At 45.4% G+C, this 23,214-nt stretch overlaps 1 protein-coding gene across 1 annotated transcript in view; it reads left to right on the plus strand.

Annotated features, from left to right (window-relative positions):
• The window catches only part of SPON1 (spondin 1), a 244,233-nt gene extending 221,388 nt beyond the window's left edge, over window positions 1-22,845 (plus strand). Inside the window, exons 8-16 of the mRNA XM_019754482.3 lie at window positions 6,591-6,792; window positions 7,819-7,959; window positions 8,860-8,935; window positions 9,948-10,130; window positions 15,918-16,088; window positions 16,172-16,339; window positions 17,175-17,339; window positions 18,333-18,596; window positions 20,244-22,845. Coding sequence (XP_019610041.3) covers window positions 6,591-6,792; window positions 7,819-7,959; window positions 8,860-8,935; window positions 9,948-10,130; window positions 15,918-16,088; window positions 16,172-16,339; window positions 17,175-17,339; window positions 18,333-18,596; window positions 20,244-20,407 — 1,534 coding nt within the window. The 3' untranslated portion in view covers window positions 20,408-22,845. The remainder of the gene's footprint in view (window positions 1-6,590; window positions 6,793-7,818; window positions 7,960-8,859; window positions 8,936-9,947; window positions 10,131-15,917; window positions 16,089-16,171; window positions 16,340-17,174; window positions 17,340-18,332; window positions 18,597-20,243) is intronic.
• Window positions 22,846-23,214: the final 369 nt, after the last annotated feature.

Here is a 23,214-nt window from a genome sequence, read left to right on the forward strand (position 1 = left end):
TACCACCAGGCAACCTTTATATCAGTGTTACCTTAAGGAGTTGGGTTTAGAAAGATGTAATAGGAAGCAACGTACTTCAGAAAGGAGAGAGGAAGAGGCGAGGAAAGGAAGCAGAGAAAAACCCTTTCACCATGAGCACTTACTCTGTGCCAGATACCCTTACATTCCTTATCCCATGTAACCCTCACACGAACCCCACTAAGAACCACTGTGGGGACTATGGCCCTCACTTTACAGGTGGGGAGACTGAGGCTCAGAGGTTGTATGACAGGTCCAACCTCAACATCCAGCCCCATCAATGGAGGAACTAGAATTCCACCCGTAACCAGCTGACTCCAATGCCTACACTTTTCACTACAAGGTCCTTCCAATTATTTAACAATGCATTCATTGTCCATTTTTAATCAATCAAGTCATATATATCTGCCAAGCAGACCTGATCAGCATGGAATTAGCTGCGTGACCATACCAAATTGTCTGACTCTCACCCCAAACAAAACAAACTCTTGACTTTTACTTACCCTGTGTCCTTCTATTAAGGGTGACCGAAACATTGAATTGCCTCAACAAACATTTATCAGGGATCTCCAAAGGAAAAGTACTGTGAAGGGTCTTAGGGATCTAGTGATGAGAAGAGCAGAGTTTCTCATGGAGCTTACAGTTTAGTGGCGGAAAGCCCTTAACCAGCTGATGACAAATGTGTGATGTGTCTATGAAATAAAGACATGAGGTGCCATGAGAGTGTGTAATTGGGATCTTCACCCAGCCTAGGGGTCAGAGAAAGCTTCCTTGAGGAAATGGGACTTGAACTAAGAGTTAAGGAATCCACAGGAGTCAACTAGGTAAAGAAGCAAAGCAGGGGAGAACATTCTAGAAAATCTAGAGAGAGCATCATGTGCAAAGGCCCTGAGGAGGGAGCAGAGTATAAAATACTAACAGGTCATGGTATAACTATATCCAGAAATCAAGGCTGAGTTTGATGTGGGCCCATGAAACATCAGGGCTTTTGATTTTTACATTAAGAGTAATGGGAAATCGTTGAAGGAAATCACTGAAGCAGGATGACAACATGATCAGACTCAGATGAAAACAACAATAACAAGACTCTGGCTCCACTATGAAAAGGATAAGAGCAGATGAGGTGAGACAGGTGAAGAGGCGATTGCGGAGGCCCAGGGGAGAATCAGTAGTGACTTTGATTACGATGGTGGTGGTGGTGGTGGCGATGGACAGGTGCAGAGTGAAATATGAACAGAAAGTGAGCTTGTGGAGTCAGTGAGTACAGACAACTCTTCTGTGAAATTTGCTGTGAAAGAAGAGACTGGGCAGTAGCTCCAAGGGGATGAAAGAGTCAGTGGATCTTTTTTTTTCTTTTTCTTTTTTTCTTCTTTAAGATGAGAGAGACTTTCTGAAAATTTGAAAAAAATATTTGGGGACACCTTTCCACCCTTCACCCATCCCTCAGACTTCCTAAGTCCCCAGTGGAGCAAAATTACTTGATGGCACACACTTAGACCTGCCAAACATCCAAACCCTCTCCACTCAGTGCTACCAGCATGTGAAGGGAAAGCTCTTTTCCTCTGATATCCCCATACCCCATTTTCCCCTTCCCTCTTCCAAATCTCATTAGGAAGTCAAATTAGGAAGACTCTATGTAGCCAAGTGTTGTTTTGCAGACACAGCCCTGGCCCTCCTCACTGAGCCTGCTCGATTGAGGTTAATGGGATTCCAGCTCCCCTCGGGCCAGTGGAAAGCCAGGGTGACCTACTTTGTGAGGTCCTGCCTGTGGAAACTGACTTGTTTTTCAATGATCTTCATCTTTATCCACAGGACCACTTCTCAAAGGACAGCCAAGAATGAACAAATTAGCTGCTGACTTGTTTAGCTCAATAAATCAAGCTGTGGCTCCAAGAGCCCAGAGCGCAGGTAGAAACGGGAAAGACAGATTCTGAACAAATCCCACATCCTTCACTAGTTCCTCTGGCAGCTGAGTAGACAATGCCCAGGTTTCCTGCAAATCAATTCTGAATTTCTGCCACCCAGTTCCTCCAGTTTAGTCTGAATGCTAGGAATCACTGGAACTTTTAGAAAGAATTTGTATCCCTTTCTTATCATGGGTCCTGTAAGGGCTGTAGTCCCTTAATTATTCCCAGCCACTCTGTTGCATTAACATTTGATTAGACAACCATCTGTATTTTCGAGACAGATGAGTGGCAAGTGAACTGGAGACAGGTCACCCTCTCCAGAAATCCTGCCTCTGGAGTTTCTGTGTCCCATAATCACCTAAGCCGCGGTTCAGAGGTATCTTTCTTCCAAATCAAGGCTGAAGGTACAGGGCCCTCCCTTCCTACTGTAGCTCTTGCCCAGGTCCATCGATGTCCTCAGGATTGTAAAGGAAGACTGGCCTTAGACTAGAGGACCTAATCGGCCATATGGGGCCACATGGACCCGGAACCCTAGATGCCTTCAGGCTATAAACAGTTTTCCCAGTCAGGAAACCTCGCTGAATCCTTCCTCCACCCACACAGGACTTCATCCTAGTGCATGACTCGAGCGCACTCTCGTGGCCATATTGAGTTTCTGCAACCTGGAACGCTCTTGGGGATTACTGAGGGACAGAACTCAGTATTATGAGCGACCTGAGTCACCAGTGACTTGAGTCTCACCCTAACCTGAGTTTCACTGGTATGGACCTGTAATTTAGAACGCGATAGTAAATCTCTAGAATGACCATAAAAATCTTTTATTGCATCTTTTGTGTGCTTTTGGAAGTTTTGTAGAGAAAGAAACTAACATTTACCAAACCCTATTATGTGTGATGATAAGCAATTTCCTCACAAAATACCGGGAGGTAGGAATGATGATTATCCCACTTTGCAGACGTAGTAAATGCAAAGAGAGGTGGAGTCAAAGCCCCTGTGACATAGGTAATAAGTAGCTGAACCAAGATTCAAATCCATCTTTCTCTTCCTGTATCCTTTGTTTTCCCTATACACATGCTGCCTCTCTGAATGTAAAAAGATGAAACATCTCTCCACGTCTTCTCTTGGTTTTCATTTTTTCTCGTGTGAATTGTCTGTTCATAACATTCCTTTATCTATTGGGATTGTGATAGTTTTTCTTACAAATTTAGCATGTTGCTCTGTATATGCTATAGATATTAACATTTGTCATTCACACTAGAGGGAGACATTTTTGCCTACATGTCGTTTTCTCACATTCAATACTTGTTGTTTTTATTATACACGTTTTTAGTTGATGTCTAATTCAATTAGTTACCTTTGTGATTGCTTTTATTGTTTCAAAGTTGAGAGAATTAACCTTTCTTTAACAGATCACTAAGCTTAACTTTTTTCGTATAATCTGGTTGTTTTCTATTTAACTCTGGATTTCTTTCTCTCTCTTTTTTTTTTTTTTTTTTTTTTTTTTTGGTGTACGATATTAGATGCGAAGCCCACATTTTTAAATTGCAATTAAGTTAGCCCAACCCCACTTGTTGCATAATCTTTTCTTTCCCCCAAATTTTGTATAAATCCTTATCTCAGGTTTCTGGGATTTCCAGTCTATGCCACTAATTTGTATTTCTTTTTTTATTCTGAGTATCACATCATTTTAATTATCATGCTTTATAATATATTCTGTTATAGGGTATGGCCAGGTCAACTCTATTTGCTAGAAAACTGATTGAAATTTAAATCCCAGATAGATAAATGAAACTAAATTAACAGAATACCATACATGAGAAAATGTGGATATAAGAAATCATGAATAAGAATTTTTATTATGGTTTGGATAAATTAAAGAACTCCAATCCTATTTAGCATTTCCTAAAGCAAATTCACACATATTCTTATCCATTTCATTATTTTAAATAGCATTTTTATTAAAGAAGTAATAAATACTTTGAGATGATTTTTAAATTTCATTTGAAGGTCAAAGGAAGTACAAGAGCTGATATTCATTTCCTAGATTAATTCATTTATTTCAACAAATATTTGGGGAGAGCCTCTGCACGCCAACTTCTAAGCCAGGCACTGGGATATAGCTGTGGACAAGACAAAAATGGTTCCTACTCTACAAGAACCTAGCAGGGTCGGTGGAAATTAAACAAGACACTCCAAGGAAAGAGTAAATTCAACATGCTAACAGGCAATTTGAGGAGAGGTCGGGAAGAACTTCCTCCAGGATATATTATGTAAGCCGGGGGTCAGGGGGTGCATTTTCCAGTCAAGAGTACCGGAAAATAGCAAGGAGAAACGGATGTTAGAAAATTGCTCCCAGGCTCTTATACATTCAAATTCACCATATTACCCATCCTGAGGTGACGTATTTTGTGTGGGGATTGGTTACTGCAAATTTTCTACCTCTTGAAATGCGTACCAAAGTCTGGAGAATACCTCACCCCGGTTACAGATTTGCCAAAATACATTTGCAGAGAACGATTTGCCTAAGGCCTTGTCAAACACGAGGTTCTCAGATGTTTATATCCATCAGCTGGGCAGTGTATCAGGAGGGGTATTGGGAGGAGGTTGGCTTGTTTTCTCCTGCTCTGGATTCCGGAGCAGAGCTGTTTTTGTCCCCTTAGAATGTCATGGTAAATAGTGTCACCCATGGGGTACAGGATATGAACGACTAATCAGAGCCAAAGCCACACGCTCAGGGAGATGGGAAAGTAATAGGTGTAGTGGTTGGTCTCTATGGCAATGGAAAAGGAAGCCTGTTCTCCAAGGCACTGCTGGACTTCAGGAGCCACAGAGGGTGGGGTGTAAAGCAGCCCCGCCCAGAGGCCAGTGCACGCTTTCTGGCACTTAATGGAAGGCAGGCCCCAGACCATGTCCTGTTAGTCCCCAGGTGAGCAATGCCGCAGCTCCTCAGACTGTAATTCTTCTAGAAGCCAGGTCTTTAAAGCGGCTGCTGAAACCACTGACCTACATGCCAGAAAACACACACATCAGGAAAGGATAATGGAAATGGAAATCATAGCTCAGGTGCCAGGCACTGGGCTAAGTACTGTATGTATGTTCTCGCACTGAGCACTCGTAATAACCCTCTGCAGTAGACATCTGGGGATCCCCATTTTATAGATTTGGACACTGAGGCACAGAAATGTTTGGCCATTTGTCCAAGGATACACAGCAATAACAGGTGGTGCCAGGCTTCCTTCCCTCTCTCTCTGCTCATTATTTGATCTCATCTGGCCTGCCAGAGCCCAAGGGGTCCAGTTCCACAGGGCTTAACCAGGGCTGAAGTCACTGCTTTCTGGGGACAGGTGAGGGCAGCCAAAAGCAGCTGGTCCCCACAGAGGGACACAGGGACACCTAAACAGCTGAGGTGGACCAGCTGCCAGCTGGACTGAACAGACGAGTTGATCCCCAGCCAAGGATTCCCCACGATTAGCAGCCTGGGGCTGCAGGGTCAGGCAGAGCTGCCTTCAGACCTCGGCTCCTACTACCTCTAAGAAAGAACATCTATACACTGTTTTCTTCTCTACAGAATAAAAAAATAATACTCGTAATTCTAACCCTGCAGGATTGTCATGGGGGTGGGGAAATGACGAGGGTCTGCCACCAAGTGTGGGCTGAGTGACTGTAACTCTCCAACCACCACCACTGATCTCCTACAGCCCTGGCCACTCTGAAGACCTCTTAGTGACACGAGGAGACAGGCTGAAGAACTCCTGGAGCTCAGGGGTTGTCAGCCAAAGGTCTCCGGCTCTGTAGCTGGGGCCCTGCTCACCAATTGGAGGAAATGGCTGTGAGCCAGGTGCCAGGGCTGGGCCTTGCTGTAAGCAGCCTCTTGAGGGCAATGGAGGCAGCAGGAGGGGGAGACGCCCCATCTGACGGCACAGTGTAGATCTCAGCACAGTGAAAAGGAGGTACGGGGGAGGACTTAGCAATTGATGAGGAAAAGAACACTGACTTTGAACGAATATGGGTTGTGGTCTCAGTGCTGCCACTTTACTTGTGACTTTGGAGACGTTACGTGATGCACCTGAGCCTCAGTTTCCTTGTCCATGAATTGGACTCAGTCATCCTTACCCCAAGTCTGTTCTGAGGATGCAGTAAGAATGTGTAAGAGGTTTGGGGCACTGTTAGCCAGTTTTTATTTGTAAAGTTCACCTCACATCCATCACAGCACATATCGTACAAAGCATTTATTCATTCATTTATTCAGAAATATTTACTGAGCACCTACTGCGTGCCAGGCACTGTCATAGGCACCTGAAATAAAGCCAGGGACAAGGCAGACAAAAGCCCTGCTTTCCCAGCGCTTCTCGTCCAGTGAGAGGTAACAGTCAATAAATAGTTAAACAGATAAATAAGAAAATGCAAAAGAACAGTAAGTATGTGGACACATTAAAAGGGGAGAAGGTGGTAGCCTACGGTTCCCTCCATGTGAGGCCAATGGATAGATTCAGGGGAGAGAAGCCTGTGAACCAGTCGTGGCCAAAGGCAGAGATCAGTAGGAGACTGAGAACCCGCCTTCCTTCTGTGCCGCCGCTCGTCCGTTAGCCATGACCTGGCCAGATGTCCCTCAGAGTGTGCACCCCTGGCGCCCCTAGTGTAATGGTCTCTGTGTGTGGTTTCCAGGAGAGCAGCACCCTCGGCTGAATTTTCCGTGGACAGGACGCGCCATTTAATGTCCTTCCTGACTATGATGGGCCCCAGCCCCGACTGGAACGTGGGCCTGTCTGCGGAGGACCTGTGCACCAAGGAATGTGGCTGGGTGCAGAAGGTGGTGCAAGACCTGATTCCCTGGGATGCTGGCACTGACAGTGGGGTGACCTACGAGGTAGGTGTGTGACGCCTGGAGTGGTGGGTAACAAACCTTGCCCAGCACTTCACCCGGCCCAGCCCTGTTCTAGGGGTCCTGGACAAAGAGTTGAACCTCGCCCAGGCTCTGTCCTAGATGAACTCACAGTGTGGTAGGGGAGGCCAGCGTGTTCTCATCATCACATGCTCACATACAGTGTGATTTGGACTCCGGAAAGGGTCCATGCAGCTGGCCAGGAGAGCATGGAGAGGGAATCTGCTAAAGAGCAGCTCATAGGTAAGCAAGGGAAGATCAGGTAAAAGGTAAATGCCTGGAGGAGAGAGACAGAAAGAATGAGTGGGGAGCAGCAGGGTATTGATGTCCATTAGGCTGGGCCATATTCCAAAGGCCTCTGGACAGCCAGGCCAAGGAGTTTGGAATCTCTCCTGAATGTCAATGTTTCTCAGATAGGGTCAGCACACCAGCTGCATCAAAATCTGGAACCATCAGAAAACCAACGGTAGAATCATCTAGAACAGACAATGGTAAACTGTGGTTTGTAGGACAAATCTGACCTACCTCCTGATTTGTAAGTCAAACTTCCAAATCTAGCCTCACATATTTGATTACATATGTCTGGGGCTGCTTTGTCACTGTAACAGCTGAGTTGAGTCATTGCAACAGATACATTTTGGCCCACAAGGCCTAAAATATTTCCCATCTGACCCTGTGCAGACAAAAGTTTGCTAACGCCTAGTATAGTAGGAAGAGCTCTGGATTCAGGCCAACCTGGCTCAGCCATTTCCTAGGTGGGATGATCTCTCTGAAACTTGGCTTCTACATCTGGGTGTAACCCTACCTGGTATGTGAAAGAATCTGAAATTATAGATCTACAAATTTCCATGTACAACACATGGCATGAATAGAATTCCGTAATATAAACAGTAGTTATACTAGTTAAATTCCTATCAAGATTTCTGTTCTGATCATAGTACAAATTGCTTTTGTGGTTTTTAACCAGTTGTATTTCCCACTGTCTGTGTCTGTGTTTTTTCCTTACTGCAGTCACCCAACAAGCCCACACTTCCCCAGGAGAAAATCCGGCCCCTGACCAGTCTGGACCATCCTCAGAGTCCTTTTTATGATCCAGAGGGCGGGTCCATCACTCAAGTAGCCAGAGTTGTCATCGAGAGAATCGCCCGGAAGGTACTGAGTTAGAGCTCACCCTGGCACAGACCTTTCCTTCTAAGAGTGCAGGAAAACTGTACCCCTTTCTGCTCTAGAATCCTGGAGTTCCTGGCATATTCCAGGATATAGAATTCCTGGGCCTTCCAAGGTTTCTAGTATGCAAATTATCCATAAGATGTAAATGAGCAACATGAACATAGTAGTAGGATTTGATGCTCAACTGAATCATTTGATCCAGGCAAATAGGTTTCATCATGAGTTCCACAATCGATTACTAATGTCTGCCACGGGTCAGGAACTGAAAAGCTGTGACTTTCTTGCCATTTCTTTTTCAGTCAGATTGTAAATGTTGGCCCAGAACTCCACCATGGCCTAGGACTTGTATTCAGGGTGGGAATTAGATTTCACATCTTCCCTCGTCTTTCCCCAACACATTCCATTTTTTATTAAATTTACTGGGGTGCCATTGGTTAATAAAATTATATAGGTTTCAAGTGTACAATTCTATAATACATCATCTGTATATTGCATTGTGTGTTCACCACCCAAAGTCAAATTTCCTCCCGTCACCATATATTTGACCCCCTTTATCCTTTTCTACCTCCACCCCTCCCCCCTTTACCTCTGGTAACCACTAAGCTGTTGTCTGTGTCTGTGAGTCTTTGTCTTGTTGGTTTGTTGCTTTCAGTTTTTATCCCCCCTATGAATGAAATCATACGGTTCTCCACTTTTTCTGTCTGACTTATTTCACTTAGCATGATAATCTCAAGATCCATCCATGTTGTCACAAATGGCAGTATTTCATAAAGAAGATGTGGTACATGTATACAATGGAATATTACTCAGCCATAAGAAGAGATGAAATACCACACATTCCATTCTTGAATGTGAGCCCTCCAAGTGAAATTCCTTTTGCAGGGGGAACAATGCAATATTGTACCTGACAACGTGGATGATATTGTAGCAGACCTGGCTCCAGAAGAGAAAGATGAAGGTACGTCAGTGGCAACGTAAATTGGCACAATCTTTTGGGAAAGCAATTTGCTAACATGTTTTAAAAACCACAAATATCAGATATATGATATCCTTGGACTTGGTGATCCCATCTTTGAGGAATTTTGCTTGCAACATAATTCAAACAAGGTCACGGCTAGGCACACAGTATCAGGAGATTGGTGAAGGAATGACCCTGGAATATGAGTTCAGCAGTATTGGGCCTTTAAAATGATCATGTGAATGGAATTTGCATGGGCGTCACAATATTCACATCCCACTCTGCTGTGAGTCTTACACTCACCTGTGAGGCAGGGGTGGGTATGTCTCTTCCTCCAGCAAGGAAAGTGAAGCCCAGATCCCATAATCCGGAGGGAGTAGCAGAGCCATAGCTTCAGCTCAAGTTTTCTCACGGCATCTGGAGCCAGACAACCTGGGCTCTCGCTTTGTGAGAAGTTCGTCTTTCTACCATGATTTCCTCAACTGTAAAATGGGGATGGTAACAGAACCTGCCTGATAGAGAGTCGCTGGAAGGATCCAATGGGATAGAACGTGAAAGGTTCTTAGAATGATGTTGGCACATAATAAGTGCTCAGTGAATATTGGCTGCCCTTATTCCGATCATGAGACCTGTGTATGGCATCCCTGGGAAGATGAAGCAGCAGGACAGGAAAACCTGTGCTTCTCCAAGTTCCCTACGATAGGCCCTCACCTGTGTGGAAACGATGTCTGCCACAGTGGGACTGGAAATGAAAAGACATTCATATGTTGAGGGGAAGGGATAGTAAGAGAATCTTTCCTTCTAATTAGGTTATTTAGATATTTACTAGTGGAATGTTAAAATATAAATTTTTAAGGGAAGGGACGGGTTGCTTCCATCCCAGGAGTACCAGGCTCATGGAAGCTGGTCATACAGCAGGGATTTTCTTGTTCCTAAATGAGCCTGTCTGGGGAGAGGGACAGTCCCAGCTGCGACAGGCTCCCAAGGAAAACGTGTCCCCTACTCTTCCCAGATGACACCCCTGAAACCTGCATCTACTCCAACTGGTCCCCGTGGTCCGCCTGCAGCTCCTCCACCTGCGACAAAGGCAAGAGGATGCGGCAGCGCATGCTGAAGGCACAGCTGGACCTCAGTGTCCCCTGCCCTGACACCCAGGACTTCCAACCCTGCATGGGCCCAGGCTGCAGTGATGAAGGTGAGGCGACAACCCCGGCCAGCGAGAGACTGGCAGGAGCTCAGGAAGGGAGGGTCTGACTGGCGATGCCGGCCCCTCAGACCCGGTCAGGCAGCTTCCCTAGGGGGCCCCAGGGCCCTGACTGTAGCTGTCAGTGGGGTCCACCCAGGCTGGACCCCCATCTCCAACAGTGTCTCAAAGACTCTGAACACAGATCATGTCTTATGACATCAAAAGGATTCTTGAAATTGACTGACCACCCTCCCTCTTCCCCCATCCATGGAAGAAAACACACAGGCTAATGAAGAGCTAGCAAACGTCTTTAGGCAAATCACAGATAAAAAGCAGCCTGCTGCTGGGCCTTAGCTCCAATCTCTTTTTAAGAATCAGGTCAACAGGTTAGGCAAGATTGAATCTACCGTGTTTCCCCGAAAATAAGACCTAGCCAGACAATCAGCTCTAATGTGCCTTTTAGAGCAAAAATTAATGTAAGACCCGGTCTTATTTTACTATAAGACGGGGTCTTATATAATAATATAACATAATATAATACCAGGTCTTATATTAATTTTTGCTCCAAAAGGCACATTAGAGCTGATTGTCTGGCTAGGTCTTATTTTCAGGAAAACACGGTAGAACCATTGCCCTGATTCTGTGTCATCCACGGACCCTCATGTATGTCCTGCCTCAGCCTGAATCAGAGCACTCACTTCCTGTGTCAGGCCCTTGGGGCTGATTGCAGGAATTCTCAGACTGTCTCTCTGCAACTGCGCAAAGGTCAGGTTTGAACTATGAGCTTGCACCACCTGTGTCATGACGGCTGAAGCTTCAAGATGGCACTAAGATGGCTGCTGTGCAAAGGTCAGCTGTCTAACTTTCCAGGGTATGACTCCTCTCTTTGTCTGGACAGATCTATACTCTGTACTCTGTGGTCTTCTGTCTCAGTGGAACAGTGAGGCAATAGAAAGAGATATATAGGCTAAGCTGGTTTATGGCAGGAAGAAAGCCACTCCCAACCTGAGGATAACCGAGGAAAGCTTACTCCACTGCAGGTCATTCAGTCTCTGGCTCTTCTTGGGGGGCAGTCTTCAACACCTCTCTTGGCTGCACATCCACAGTGATTTATTGTTAACTGAGCCCATGACAGGACGCTGCAGAAGGGAGTGAATCCTGCCAGAGACAGGCCATTCCTACAAACAGGCATGGAGGAAGTTGTGACAGGCCTGGAAACATTGGAAGTGCTGTGTTTTTTTTTGGGGGGGGGGGCTGTGGGCTGTCTGACTGAGGTCTGCAGTGGGAGTCAAGGTCTTTAACTGCCCCCTCCACAGGGGACAGTCCTTCCTCACACCAGTTCAGGGGGCTCCCACGTGGTAATGACAGTTCTAAAACATGGTGGGCTGTGCCTGCTCTCTCTTTTTTTTTTTTTTTTTTTTAAAGATTTTATTGGGGAAGGGGAACAGGACTTTATTAGGGAACAGTGTGTACTTCCAGGACTTTTTTCGAAGTCAAGGTGTTGTCCTTTCAATCTTAGTTGTGGAGGGCGCAGCTCAGCTCCAGGTCCAGTTGCCATTTCTAGTTGCAGGGGGCACAACCCACCATCTCTTGCGGGAGTCAAAACCAGCAACCTTGTGGTTGAGAGGACACACTCCAACCAACTGAGCCATCTGGGAGCTCAGGGGCAGCTCAGCTCAAGGTGCTGTGTTCAATCTTAGTTGCAGGGGGCGGAGCCCACCATCCCTTGTGGGACTCGAGGAATTGAACTGGCAACCTTGTGGTTGAGAGCCCACTGGCCCATGTGGGAATCGAACCAGCAGCCTTCGGAGTTAAGAGCATGGCGCTCTAACCACCTGAGTCACCGGACCGGCCCCCTGTGCCTGCTCTCTTTTATTTCCAATTTTTTTATTGCAGTACACAACATCAAATTTACCATCTTACCCATTTTTAAGTGTACACTTACTTCAGTGGTATTAAGTAAACCCACATTGTTGTGTAACCATCACCACTGTTCATCTCCAGAACTCTTCCCATCTTGCAAAACTGAAACTCTGTACCCATTAAATAATAACGGTCCATTCCCCCTTCTCTCAGGCCTTGGCAACCACCATTCTACTTTCTGTCTTTGAATTTGACTACTCTAGGGACCTCATATGAGTGTAATCAAACAGCATTTGTCTTCATGTGACCAGCTTATTTCACTTAGCCTAATGTCCTCAAGGTTCATCTATGTTGTAGCATGTGTCAGAATTTACCTCCTTTTTAAGGCTGAGTGATACTCCATTATATGTATATATTACATTTTGTTTATTCATCTGTCGATGGACACTCGGGTTGCTTTCACATTTTAACTACTCTGAATAATAATGATGCTATGGACATTGGTGTACAAATATCTTTGTGACTCTGATTTCAATTCTTTTGGGTATATATCCACAAGCGAAATTGCTGGATCATATGGTAATACAATTTTTAATTTTTTGAGGAATCACCATACTGTTTTCCACAGCATCTGTACTATTGGACATTCCCACCAATTGTGCATAGGGTTTTGACTTCTCCATATCCTCACCAACACTTGTTATTTTCTGTTTTTATTGGAAAGTAGCCATCCTAATGGGTGTGCAGTGGTATCTCATTGGGTTTTGATAGCATTTCCCCAATGATTAGTGATGTTGAGCATCTTTTCATGTGTTTACTGGCCATTCATATGTGTTGTTTGGAGAAATGTCCATTCAAGTCCTTTGCCCAATTTTAATCAGATTGTTTAGTCTTTTGTTGTTGACTTTTAAGAGTTCTCTGTGTTCTAGACATAAATCCCTAATCAGATATATGATTTGCAAATATTTTTCCCATTCCATAAATTGCCTTTTCCTATTGATAGTGTCCTGTGATGCACAAAAGCTTACTTTGCATAAAATACAATTTGTCCACTTTTTCTGTGATTGTCTGGGCCTTTGGAGTCATATCCATGAAATCATTGCCAAATTTAACATCATGAAGCTTTTGTCCTGTTTTCTTCTAAGAGTTTTATGGTTTTAACTCTTACATTTAGGTCTTCGATCCATTTCAAGTTAATTTTTGTATATGGTGTTAGGTAAGGATCCAACTTAATTCTTTTGTATGTGGATATCCAAATTTCCCAACACCATTTGTTGAAAAGACTGTCCTTTCTCTATTGAGTGGTCTTGGCACCCTTGTCAAAAATCATTTGACACAAATGTGAGGGTTTATTTCCAAGCTTTCTATTCTATTCCTTTGGTCTGTATGCCAGTACCGCACTGTTTTGATTACTGTAGCTTTGTGGTAAATTTTGAAACCAGAAAGGATGAGTCTTCCAACTTTGTTCTTCTCTTTCAAGATTATTTTAGTTATTTGTGGGCCCCTTAGAGTTCACATGAATTTTAGGATACAGTTTTCTATTTCTGCAAATGGGCCTGCTTTTTGTACCTGGGGTCCATGCTCCCCAGAAGCGACCCCACCCAAAGCCAAATAGAGTTTTCTTGTGCCCACATCACGTTTCCTTCTGCACTTGATTATTTGGGGTAGCATTTAGAATATGAAGGAAGCAGACACCCCTTTGGACATTCAGATAGAAATATACGACAACATGAGTGTACATGTTATTGTGGCCACCACATCTTAGAGTTTCTTCCTAATTATCAGAGACAGCCCTTTATCCCAGGCCTTGTCATCTCTCCCCCACTTCCAGGACACCACTAGCAGGATCTTTTGCAAACAAAGACCTGATCATATCACTCCCTAGCTGGAATACCTGTGGCTCCCTGTTGCTCATGTGCAAACTCCTCAGCCTAATTTACTGGCAAAAGAGTCCTGCAGAGAACTAAGGCGCAGTGACAGTGAGCAGTCTGACACTCATGCAACACAATATTACACTGCAATACTGAGAGACACACTGTCAGGAAAGGCACCTGAGGGCATCATCTGAGGGATACTTGAAGAGCAGAACCTCTTGAATCCAACCTCTTCCTCTCAGAAGACACTCAGGTTGGTGGGGAGGGTATTCTGCCTGTCCAGTGTAAGTCTTCCCAGATTATGGGAAGCCTGAACTGGGGCTTGTCAAGCCCTATCCCCGCAATCATATCACACTGGAACATAATTATCTTATTTGGTTGTACATGTACTTATAATTAGCTTTGTCCCTGGGTCTAACATGTGGTTTCCAGCTATGATTTCTTGCTGCAGTACCTGCACTGTCCAGCTACACTGTCCATACATTAAAGAACAGTGTGTCAGCATCACACATGTACAAGTGCCAGCCTGTGGCCATGTGCAGGAAGGCCTCACACTCTGACTCTGGTCGTCCTTTCTAGCTTCACCTCCCAATACACATATACGCTCTATACAGGCGGTTTTGCCTTCACCTGAAATGACAATATTCATTACCCAACAGGTGCACTCAGACGTGCCCTCTTGTGTGAAATCTTCCCTAGAACTCCCAGAAGGAGCGAGGTTTTCCCTTCTTCTGAGCTTCTCAATTCCCTGGGCTTATGTCTGTTATCATATTTTCAATACCTGGAATTGTCAGTTTCTCTCTCTCTCTCTCTCTCTCTCTCTCTCTCTCTCTCTCTCTCTCTCTCTCTGGAGTAGAACAAGATCCATATCTTACAACCCCTTTTAACCTCAGAGCATACCACTAAGCATCCAGTTACTCTTTATTGATATGAATAGTTGGATAGTGGATGAATGACTTCATTTTCCTCTTCTTTTTTAAGAACTAAGCTCACGTGCGCACACACACACACACACACACACACACACACACAACCTGTGCTTCCACCAGGAGCAGTACCCCACCACCACCTTTGAAACAGGACCCCAGCCATGCTGAGACGTCCGATTCTCTTTTTCACCATGGCCTTTGCTAGCACCCACTGATGGCAGCAATGCCATATATAGTCCAAGACATCTACAAAGAAGGCTGGCTATATTGCCTTCCTCACTGTTCCTCTATGTCCCCCTTGCCTGTCCCACACAGACATTCTCTCCCCACTCCCCACCCCACCATTTGCTCCCCTTTAGCAGCTGGGGTCTTCTCAGCTGAGGCATTGAGATGCCTGTGGCCACTTAGTATAATCTGCTCTTTGGGCATGAATCAGCCCTGTGTCCTCAGGTCCCTATGTCCCAAGGCCAGTCCCACTTTCTACCCGCAGGAATGAAATTCTCTCATCTATTTTTCTAGACCGGGAATTGGCAACTTTAGACAATAACTAAAGTCTCAGGTTCCTGTGATCAAAAGAGCTTACACAGTATCCCAGAATATATATAATTACTTTCCACTGCTGTCCAGTGGAATTTTCCATCCTAATGGAAATGTTCTACATCTGTCCTGTCCAATATGGTAGCCACTGGCCATACGTGGCTAATCAGCACTTAAAATGTGGCTAGTGAGCGAGGAGGTGAATTTTAAATTTTACTAGACCATACGAATGGATTAGGACTTATCTTAAATTACATGTAGATTAAGTTATATCTTATCCCACATATATTATATATATAAAACATCCTGTTACCTATCCAAGCTTCTCTCACATGTATTGTCACGGGATAAGGAGTATTCCTGAGTGCCCCACGCACCTAGAAAAGGACATTTCATTTCCTCTTCGAAAAATTCCTGGTTTAAAGATTTACACCTTTTATGTTCTCTTCCATCCTCAACTGCCTAACTTCCCTTGAAAACCAGCTGGTTCCCTCTAGATGCCTGCGCTTGAGGAGTTGGGTCGCGCGGGTCGTGTCTGGCGCGCCCCCTGGCGGGCGGCGCTCGGGCTGCAGCGTTCGCTCCGTGTATTGCAGAGGGCTCCACGTGCACCATGTCCGAGTGGATCACCTGGTCGCCCTGCAGCATCTCCTGCGGCACAGGCATGCGGTCCCGAGAAAGGTACGTGAAGCAGTTCCCGGAGGACGGTTCCGTGTGCACGCTGCCCACCGAGGAGACGGAGAAGTGCACGGTCAACGAGGAGTGCTGTGAGTGGAGGCACCGAGCGGGCGGGGCGGGCGCGGGGCTCCCGAGGCTGCCCGTGCCACTCCAACGGCCCGGGACTCCCCAGCTCCCACCAGCTGCCTGATGACTGAGTGGGGCGAGTGGGACGAGTGCAGCGCCACCTGCGGGATGGGCATGAAGAAGCGGCACCGCATGGTCAAGATGAGCCCCGTCGACGGCTCCATGTGCAAGTCCGAGACATCTCAGACAGAGAAGTGCATGATGCCCGAGTGCCGTGAGTCGGCGTGGGAGGTGGGGACGGGGGCAGTTTGAGGGACCACAGCACCCCCTACTACAACCACCAAGGTCGGAGGCTGGGCAAGTACAGGGGAAAATAGGGTCCACAGTCCTTTCCAGGGAAAACAGGCTCCACGGGCACAGCTAGGAGCAAGATGAGAGCCATGTGTGTGTGGACATCAACCAGACCCAGAGAATGGCCTCCTTCAAGGGACTGGATAGAATTCATCTGCAGCTGTGTTTTATAGGGCCCCAGGGTATTTGTTGTGGGGGTAATACTACATTTAGGCGGATGTGCATTCCCCAGGTCATCCTGTGCCCCCCGCTCGTTTTACATTGGACTTGTGGGCCCCACAAAGCATTCCAGCCTCTGCTCGATGCACAAATGCACATAGGCCCACACATCAGTACACATATGTACACATGCACACAGCACATACGAGTACACATTCTAGGGGTTGCAGCACCAAAGTTTCCAAAAATGCCAACACTGAGCCTGTCTTTCAGTGCATGGTTCTTGGCACGTGTGGGATGTTTCTGTCTAGACCCCACTCAGACCCTCAGTGATGTTTCAAGTGGGACTCGCGTATTCATAGTACTGAACCACATCTGATGTCATGACATGGCCACCAGGGGGCCAGGGGAGATGCAGGAAAGGGACAAGAGCAGTAGTCTGCTAAGCCACTTCTTGCCCCATGGGATTCAGCTGGGGTATCTGAAGCCATCGGTCAGTTTCACTCTATTCCAGGGGCCAGAGTGTGGGACAGAGGGTGAGGGGTACAAGGAGATCAAGCAAAGGGGGCCTGTTGTCAGCGGCACGTCTTTCGGCCTAGACACCATCCCATGCTTGCTGTCTCCATGGTCTGAGTGGAGCGACTGCAGCGTGACCTGTGGGAAGGGCATGCGGACCCGCCAGCGGATGCTCAAGTCTCTGGCTGAACTCGGGGACTGCAACGAGGAGCTGGAGCAGGTGGAAAAGTGCATGCTGCCTGAGTGCCGTAAGTCCTGGGGCTCCTGCAGGCCCGCTGGTCCCCCTAGTAACCCGCCCTGTGTGGGGATCACACTGCTTACTAGCTGGTAGAGTCCAGCTGTTTGCTGGGGAGAAAGCGCATGGGTCTGGACCTCTGTTAGCAATGTTACTTAAACTCTGTCAGTCTCAATAATGAGGATCCCTCTACTGTCTACAAAACACACCAACTTGCTATGAAGTCTAAACGGGAGACTTAGATGAAAAACACTCAGCATGGGCTCAGTAAACCTTAAGTCTTTCCCTCCCCCACCCCAATTAGGGGCTGTCTGACCAATGGATTTTCCAAGCTTTTTAATTTTCTTCCTCCTCCCTGTGACCAGTTTATTTACACATGACCAAAGGGTGGACATTAAGTCAGAGACACTTGTTCCCCTGCAGCCTTGGTAAGACCAGACGGCGGGCCAAGCTCTGCAAAGCTCACTGACCACCCCGGTCTCCTCCAGAATCTGTGATCCGCTCTATGTATTTCATGGGTACTAATCTCCAAGGGGAGGAGAGGCTGTTTTTCTGGCTAGTCTTCCAAGAGAGCTTCTCTTTCAGGTGGTGGAAAGTCAGGCACACTTGTTCTGTTTTTTGGCTTTCTCTGAAATGCACTTGTAGTATTTCATGCTCCCTCTCTCTTAATACTCAGGCTGCTTGCCCAGATTCAGATCTATTCTGGAAGCTCACAGAGCAAGGCGAGAGGCTCTGAACACATTTTCAAAGGACCCCCAATGCCTTCTTGAGTCATAGAGGCCACAGAATGTGGGTTATGACCTGGGCAGCTATCCTGCCTCTACTGCTCACCAAGCAGGTGGGCTAGAGGAAGGCAGTCTGCCTCTAGGACCCTCAAGTCCTTCTGTAAAATGGGATAAGCACACCTGCTTTGCATTTCTCATAGGCTTGTGTTGAGATGTTCAAAGGAGAGTGTGATCATCTTGTTTCACACACGATACACTCATACCCATCTGTGTCTTGCCAGCCATTGACTGTGAGCTCACCGAGTGGTCCCAGTGGTCAGAATGTAACAAGTCATGCGGGAAAGGCCACATGATTCGAACCCGGGTGATCCAAATGGAGCCTCAGTTTGGAGGTGCACCCTGTCCAGAGACTGTGCAGCGAAAAAAGTGCCGCATCCGGAAATGCTTCCGAAATTCATCCATCCAGAAGCTGCGCTGGAGAGAGGACCGAGAGAGCCGGAGGAGTGAGCAGCTGAGAGAAGAGTCTGATGGGGAGCAGTTTCCAGGTGCTGCTCCCAACTGTGAGGAGTTCAGGGAGATGTCAAAGGGGGAGAAATTAGAGTGGGTCTTGAAGAACTTGTAGGAGTTTGCTAGTTAGAGAAGGGCATCCCAGGCAGCAGGAATGGTCACTGCAAAAGGAGAAATACCAAAGAGCATGGTATGTGTAAGCAGTAAATGGGATGCAAATGGTGCAGAGTACAGGTTGGAGAGGAACCAGACCAGAGGTCTAGTGGCCTGCTGAGGATTTGAGACTTGGTTCTGTGGGTGCCGATTTTAAGCAAGAATATGACTTTTACAGATGTGTTGAGTGGTTTGGAAGTGGCAAAGAGGTACAGAAGCCAGTTATTTAAAAAAAGAAATCCCCAACTAGGGCTTCACTGCTGAATAAGCTGGTCCAAGCCAAGCAGTGTCATCAACTGAACGCTGAAACAATAAGTTGGGAAGATACATGATTCAGTCTTGGGTACAGGGCAGTGGATGGTCTTTCCTGCACAAGGTGCCCGTATAAACAGGAAGGTTGATGGTAATGTTGAGTTTAACTATTTTTAAAGGCATAGATCAAGTTACCCCTTCTCCTCTCTTCCTTAACACGTTGCGTACGGTGGGGTTTAAATCCCTCGTGAAGATTCTCGTGATCCGTACGCAACGTGTTAAGACATGCTACCTCCATCTAGGGCAATGAGAGAAATGCAGATACGAGGAGCTACCTGACAGTTCAGGCTTGCCGTTAGGGAGCCAGCCCTTTCTAGCATTATCAAAATGTTGTCTGTTGCACTCGGTCGTCAGTCAGCCAGTCAACATACATTCATTAAGCCAGCTGTGTGCCAGGCAGCCACCAGCATGGTCTTCTCCATGACACTTAATATGGAATGATCATAAACATGACTGGCTCTACAAAGGAGTCATATATACAATGCCAAGGAAACATTTTCTAAAAAGATCTAACATCTGGGGAAGTTTTCTTTGGTAAGGGCATGTTTTGTGGGAAAAATAATAAATTCGACTTGAGTTTACTTAGTATTTGGGAGGCTAAGGACTTGGGGAGCAAAGCATAAGAGAAAGAGGTGGTTAATTGCAACTTGAGTGGTTGCTGCATTAACAAGCCACCCCCAAACAGTAGCTTTTTAGAACAGCCATTTATTAATAGGATTCTGTGGTTCGTGACTTGGGTGGCTCAGCTGGATGAGACTTCTGAGGTCTAGCTTAGGCTCATCCTGTGGTTACTGTCGGCTGATGGCTCAAGTAGGGCTGGAAGTTCTAGCCCGGCCTCACCTGCCTTTCTGGGGCCTCTCCCCACATGATCTTTCCAACACTCTAGCCAGACTGCCCTACATCGTGGTGAGAAGGTCCCCAGCAGCTTTTTTCAGTCATGTTTACTCATCTCCTATTGGCCAAAGCAAATCATAGATAATCAAGCCCAGATTCAAGAGGTGGAGAAATAGATCTGCCCTTTCATGGGAAGAGCCGCAAAGTATTTATGGTCACTTTTTGCAGTTTTTCACCTATGAGCTAACCGTCCACAATAAGGACACTAACTATTATTTCATTCAACAACTCGTTATGTACAAGAGCAGAGCAGCCCAGACAACTAGGTTTGAAAGTTGTTCTGTCCCCAATGTCTGGGGCCTAACCAGGCCTTCTCATGCTTGCAGGCTGTCGAATGCGCCCGTGGACAGCCTGGTCGGAATGCACCAATGTGTGCGGAGGCGGGATTCAGGAACGCTACATGACTGTAAAGAAGAGGTTCAAAAGCTCCCAGTTTACCAGCTGCAAAGACAAGAAGGAGATCAGAGCATGCAATGTCCACCCTTGTTAGCAAGGGTCCACGTTTTCCAGGGCTGTACTCTAGATTCCAGAGTCACCAATGGCTGGATCGTTTGTTTGCTTGTTTGTTTAAGGCAATTTAAATCGTGTACACTAGTCTTCATTTCTGCGGTGTGTTCTGCCCAGTAGTCTGTGGATGCTGGGTACATCCTTTCTGTATACTTGTCGGTGGGCACAGGCTGAGCAGGGCTCCCTCATCCGCAGCCGGCCCTCCTCCAGCAGACATGAGTCGTGTCAGCTACCCTGTACCAAACGGAAATGTGTTCCTCTGCGGCATCCACCTGGGCAGAACAGAGACCCTGGCCTCCTCCACAGGGAGAGGCAACTGTATCTGGAAATGACTGTGCCTCCATCGCAAGGCGCAGCAGGAAAAATCCCCCATCAGACACAGAGCAGATTCCCTCCTTCTCATCTTTCGCCTGCTCTCTTGCAGGAAGCTATCGGTTGCCCATCTCTCACTTAGTGGAGCTTTAGGTCCCTTTGCTGAGCCTCCTCAGTCATCAATAGTTCTTGGGGGGAAACAGCTGGTAAACCTGAAGAGGGGCATTGATGTTGGGTGGCTTTTTTCTTTCACTGAGAAGTTCTGAATACATTTATCTCACCTCCTAATATTGGTTCCTGATACCCCAAAGGAAATGATGGCTGCTTTATTTGAATGTAAGGTTGCCAGTTCTTACACTTGACCCAAAGGGTAAATAAATCTAGAAAAGATTTTTCCTTTGTTTTTTTGTTTGCTACAATTCTCCTGAGAAGTCAGCCTCATGAACCTTCTAGATCCTTACTAGAACTAAGGCCAAGCAGCAAAACTGGCCTCGCCAGCAGTCCCAAACGAGTTTTTAAGAGTTTCCGACACACATCTAGACTTCTATGTTTTCAAACCACTTCTAACAAGAAAACTTTTAGTAATGCAAACATGTTGCAGCCCACCAAGCCATTCCTTCAACAAAAATATTATTTCTGTTACTTTAAAGGGTTTTTTAGTCATGAAATTCTCTACGTAGAAAGAAAAAGGGTTGCAAAGACCAAGAACGATAGAAATCTAGAGGAAAAGAGTATTACAGAATCAAGCTGGGCAAGAAAATCTGGTGGGAAGTCAAACCTGTATCAGCTCTCCTCTCAGCGCTGGTCCTCCGACACCCATGGGGAGGGCGCTGGTCTTCCATCCACTTTCAAGCACTGCAGCACACCAAATTCAGGGAGGCTGACTACCAAGGATAAGTGTCAAAGGCCATTTTACTGAATTGAGTCCGTCTACAGTTGTTACTCATTCATTTATTGTCAAAATTGTTTCATTTCTGTTGCAGGTCTTTTCATTATGCTCAACCCAAATATGTATCATGGATGAGATACATAAAATGCTTCGAATACACTATTTTAAGACGTTGCATTAAAAACATCGGGGTATTTCCAAACACAACATATATATGCTATAGCCCTGAATCTGTATTTTCTTTAACACGAGACTGTTCAATAAAAAATTCATTTGGGTCTGTCTTTTGTTTTTAAACTAGTTAAATGGTCAGAAGGTTGGGTCTGTTATTGGTGTATAGTTATTATCCACCTCAATTATATTTAGCAAAGGATACGGTTTTTGCTCCCTCGTTCTGGAGGGGCCGTTATTACCACATCCCTGAGTTTCTGGAGCTTTGAGTTATTTCCAACATTACTGTTGTAACTCTTTAAGTGCTTTCTCCTCCCTCAAGGGAACATAATATAAAGAAATAAGAGGTCTAATTTTCTACTTGGACAAAAAAGTCTTGATACAGAATCTGCCCAAAAACTTTTGCAACGTTACTCTTAACTATCTAGAGGCGTACTTACTTACTCTCAACCCATGAAAATCAAAGCTCCTTAGGATGGTTGATTCCTAAGTAACTCTACGGACAAACCACCCTAGTGTCTCATATTCTTGTTTGGTCCCTGTTGGATACATTTTTAGTCCTAATTTTGGAGAGTCAAAACCAGGTAACTGGTCAATAGCTGAGAATGGGTAACATTTTCTTGTTACATAGGTATTATTTGTTTGCAAGGAGGAATTTATATGGAGCATCAAATCTCTTACCAAAGTCTTGTGTTAGGTGATTTATAGTTTTCTGGCTAACCAATCATTTTGGAAATAAAGACTTTTTACTACAAAAATGAAATTTGTTTGGACTTCCACTTGAGATAGTAAATAGATCATAAGGCACCCAGTAAAAATTGCCATAAAAAGAACAGTTGTAATTGTTGTATATATTTAGCCAATGCCAAAAATGCTGTAATCCAGTTTATAGCCACATTTTAAGATTACAATAAATTCAGAGATATATTCCCTAACCAGACATTGGGTCACTCACCTGTCATCTTGCCAATGCATTATATGAAGGAAATCTGTTGTACTAAATAAAAATAAAGCCTGGGCTTCTATGGACCCAAAATTGAAAAAACAAAGATTTTGTGCTGTTTTTAACTTGAACTTTTGTATTAAACATGCTTTAGGCATACTCAAAGTCTTGTACTTCTTCCAGGAAGTAAGCGTACATTACACATTCTCACATGACTATAATTTTCCAGAAACTTAGAATCCATGGCTAAAATTTCAATACACAAAAATTGTCCATGTCAAATTATTTCTGTGACCTTACAAATAGCCCATATTTTTCAGGCAATAGCTTAAAAGAGTTAAATATTAAAGTGTACCGTGATTATACGGTCAGTCCCTTTTTCCCCAGAGTTAAATATTTATATGCTAAAGAAATAGATACTATTGTCCAAACAAGACTGACCATAAATGTTCAATCCCTAATTACAACACAGACT

The sequence above is a fragment of the Rhinolophus sinicus genome, chromosome 14 (assembly GCF_057876585.1).
Source record: "Rhinolophus sinicus isolate RSI-liver-muscle chromosome 14, RSI-T2T, whole genome shotgun sequence".
NCBI classification, from domain to species: Eukaryota; Metazoa; Chordata; class Mammalia; order Chiroptera; family Rhinolophidae; genus Rhinolophus; species Rhinolophus sinicus.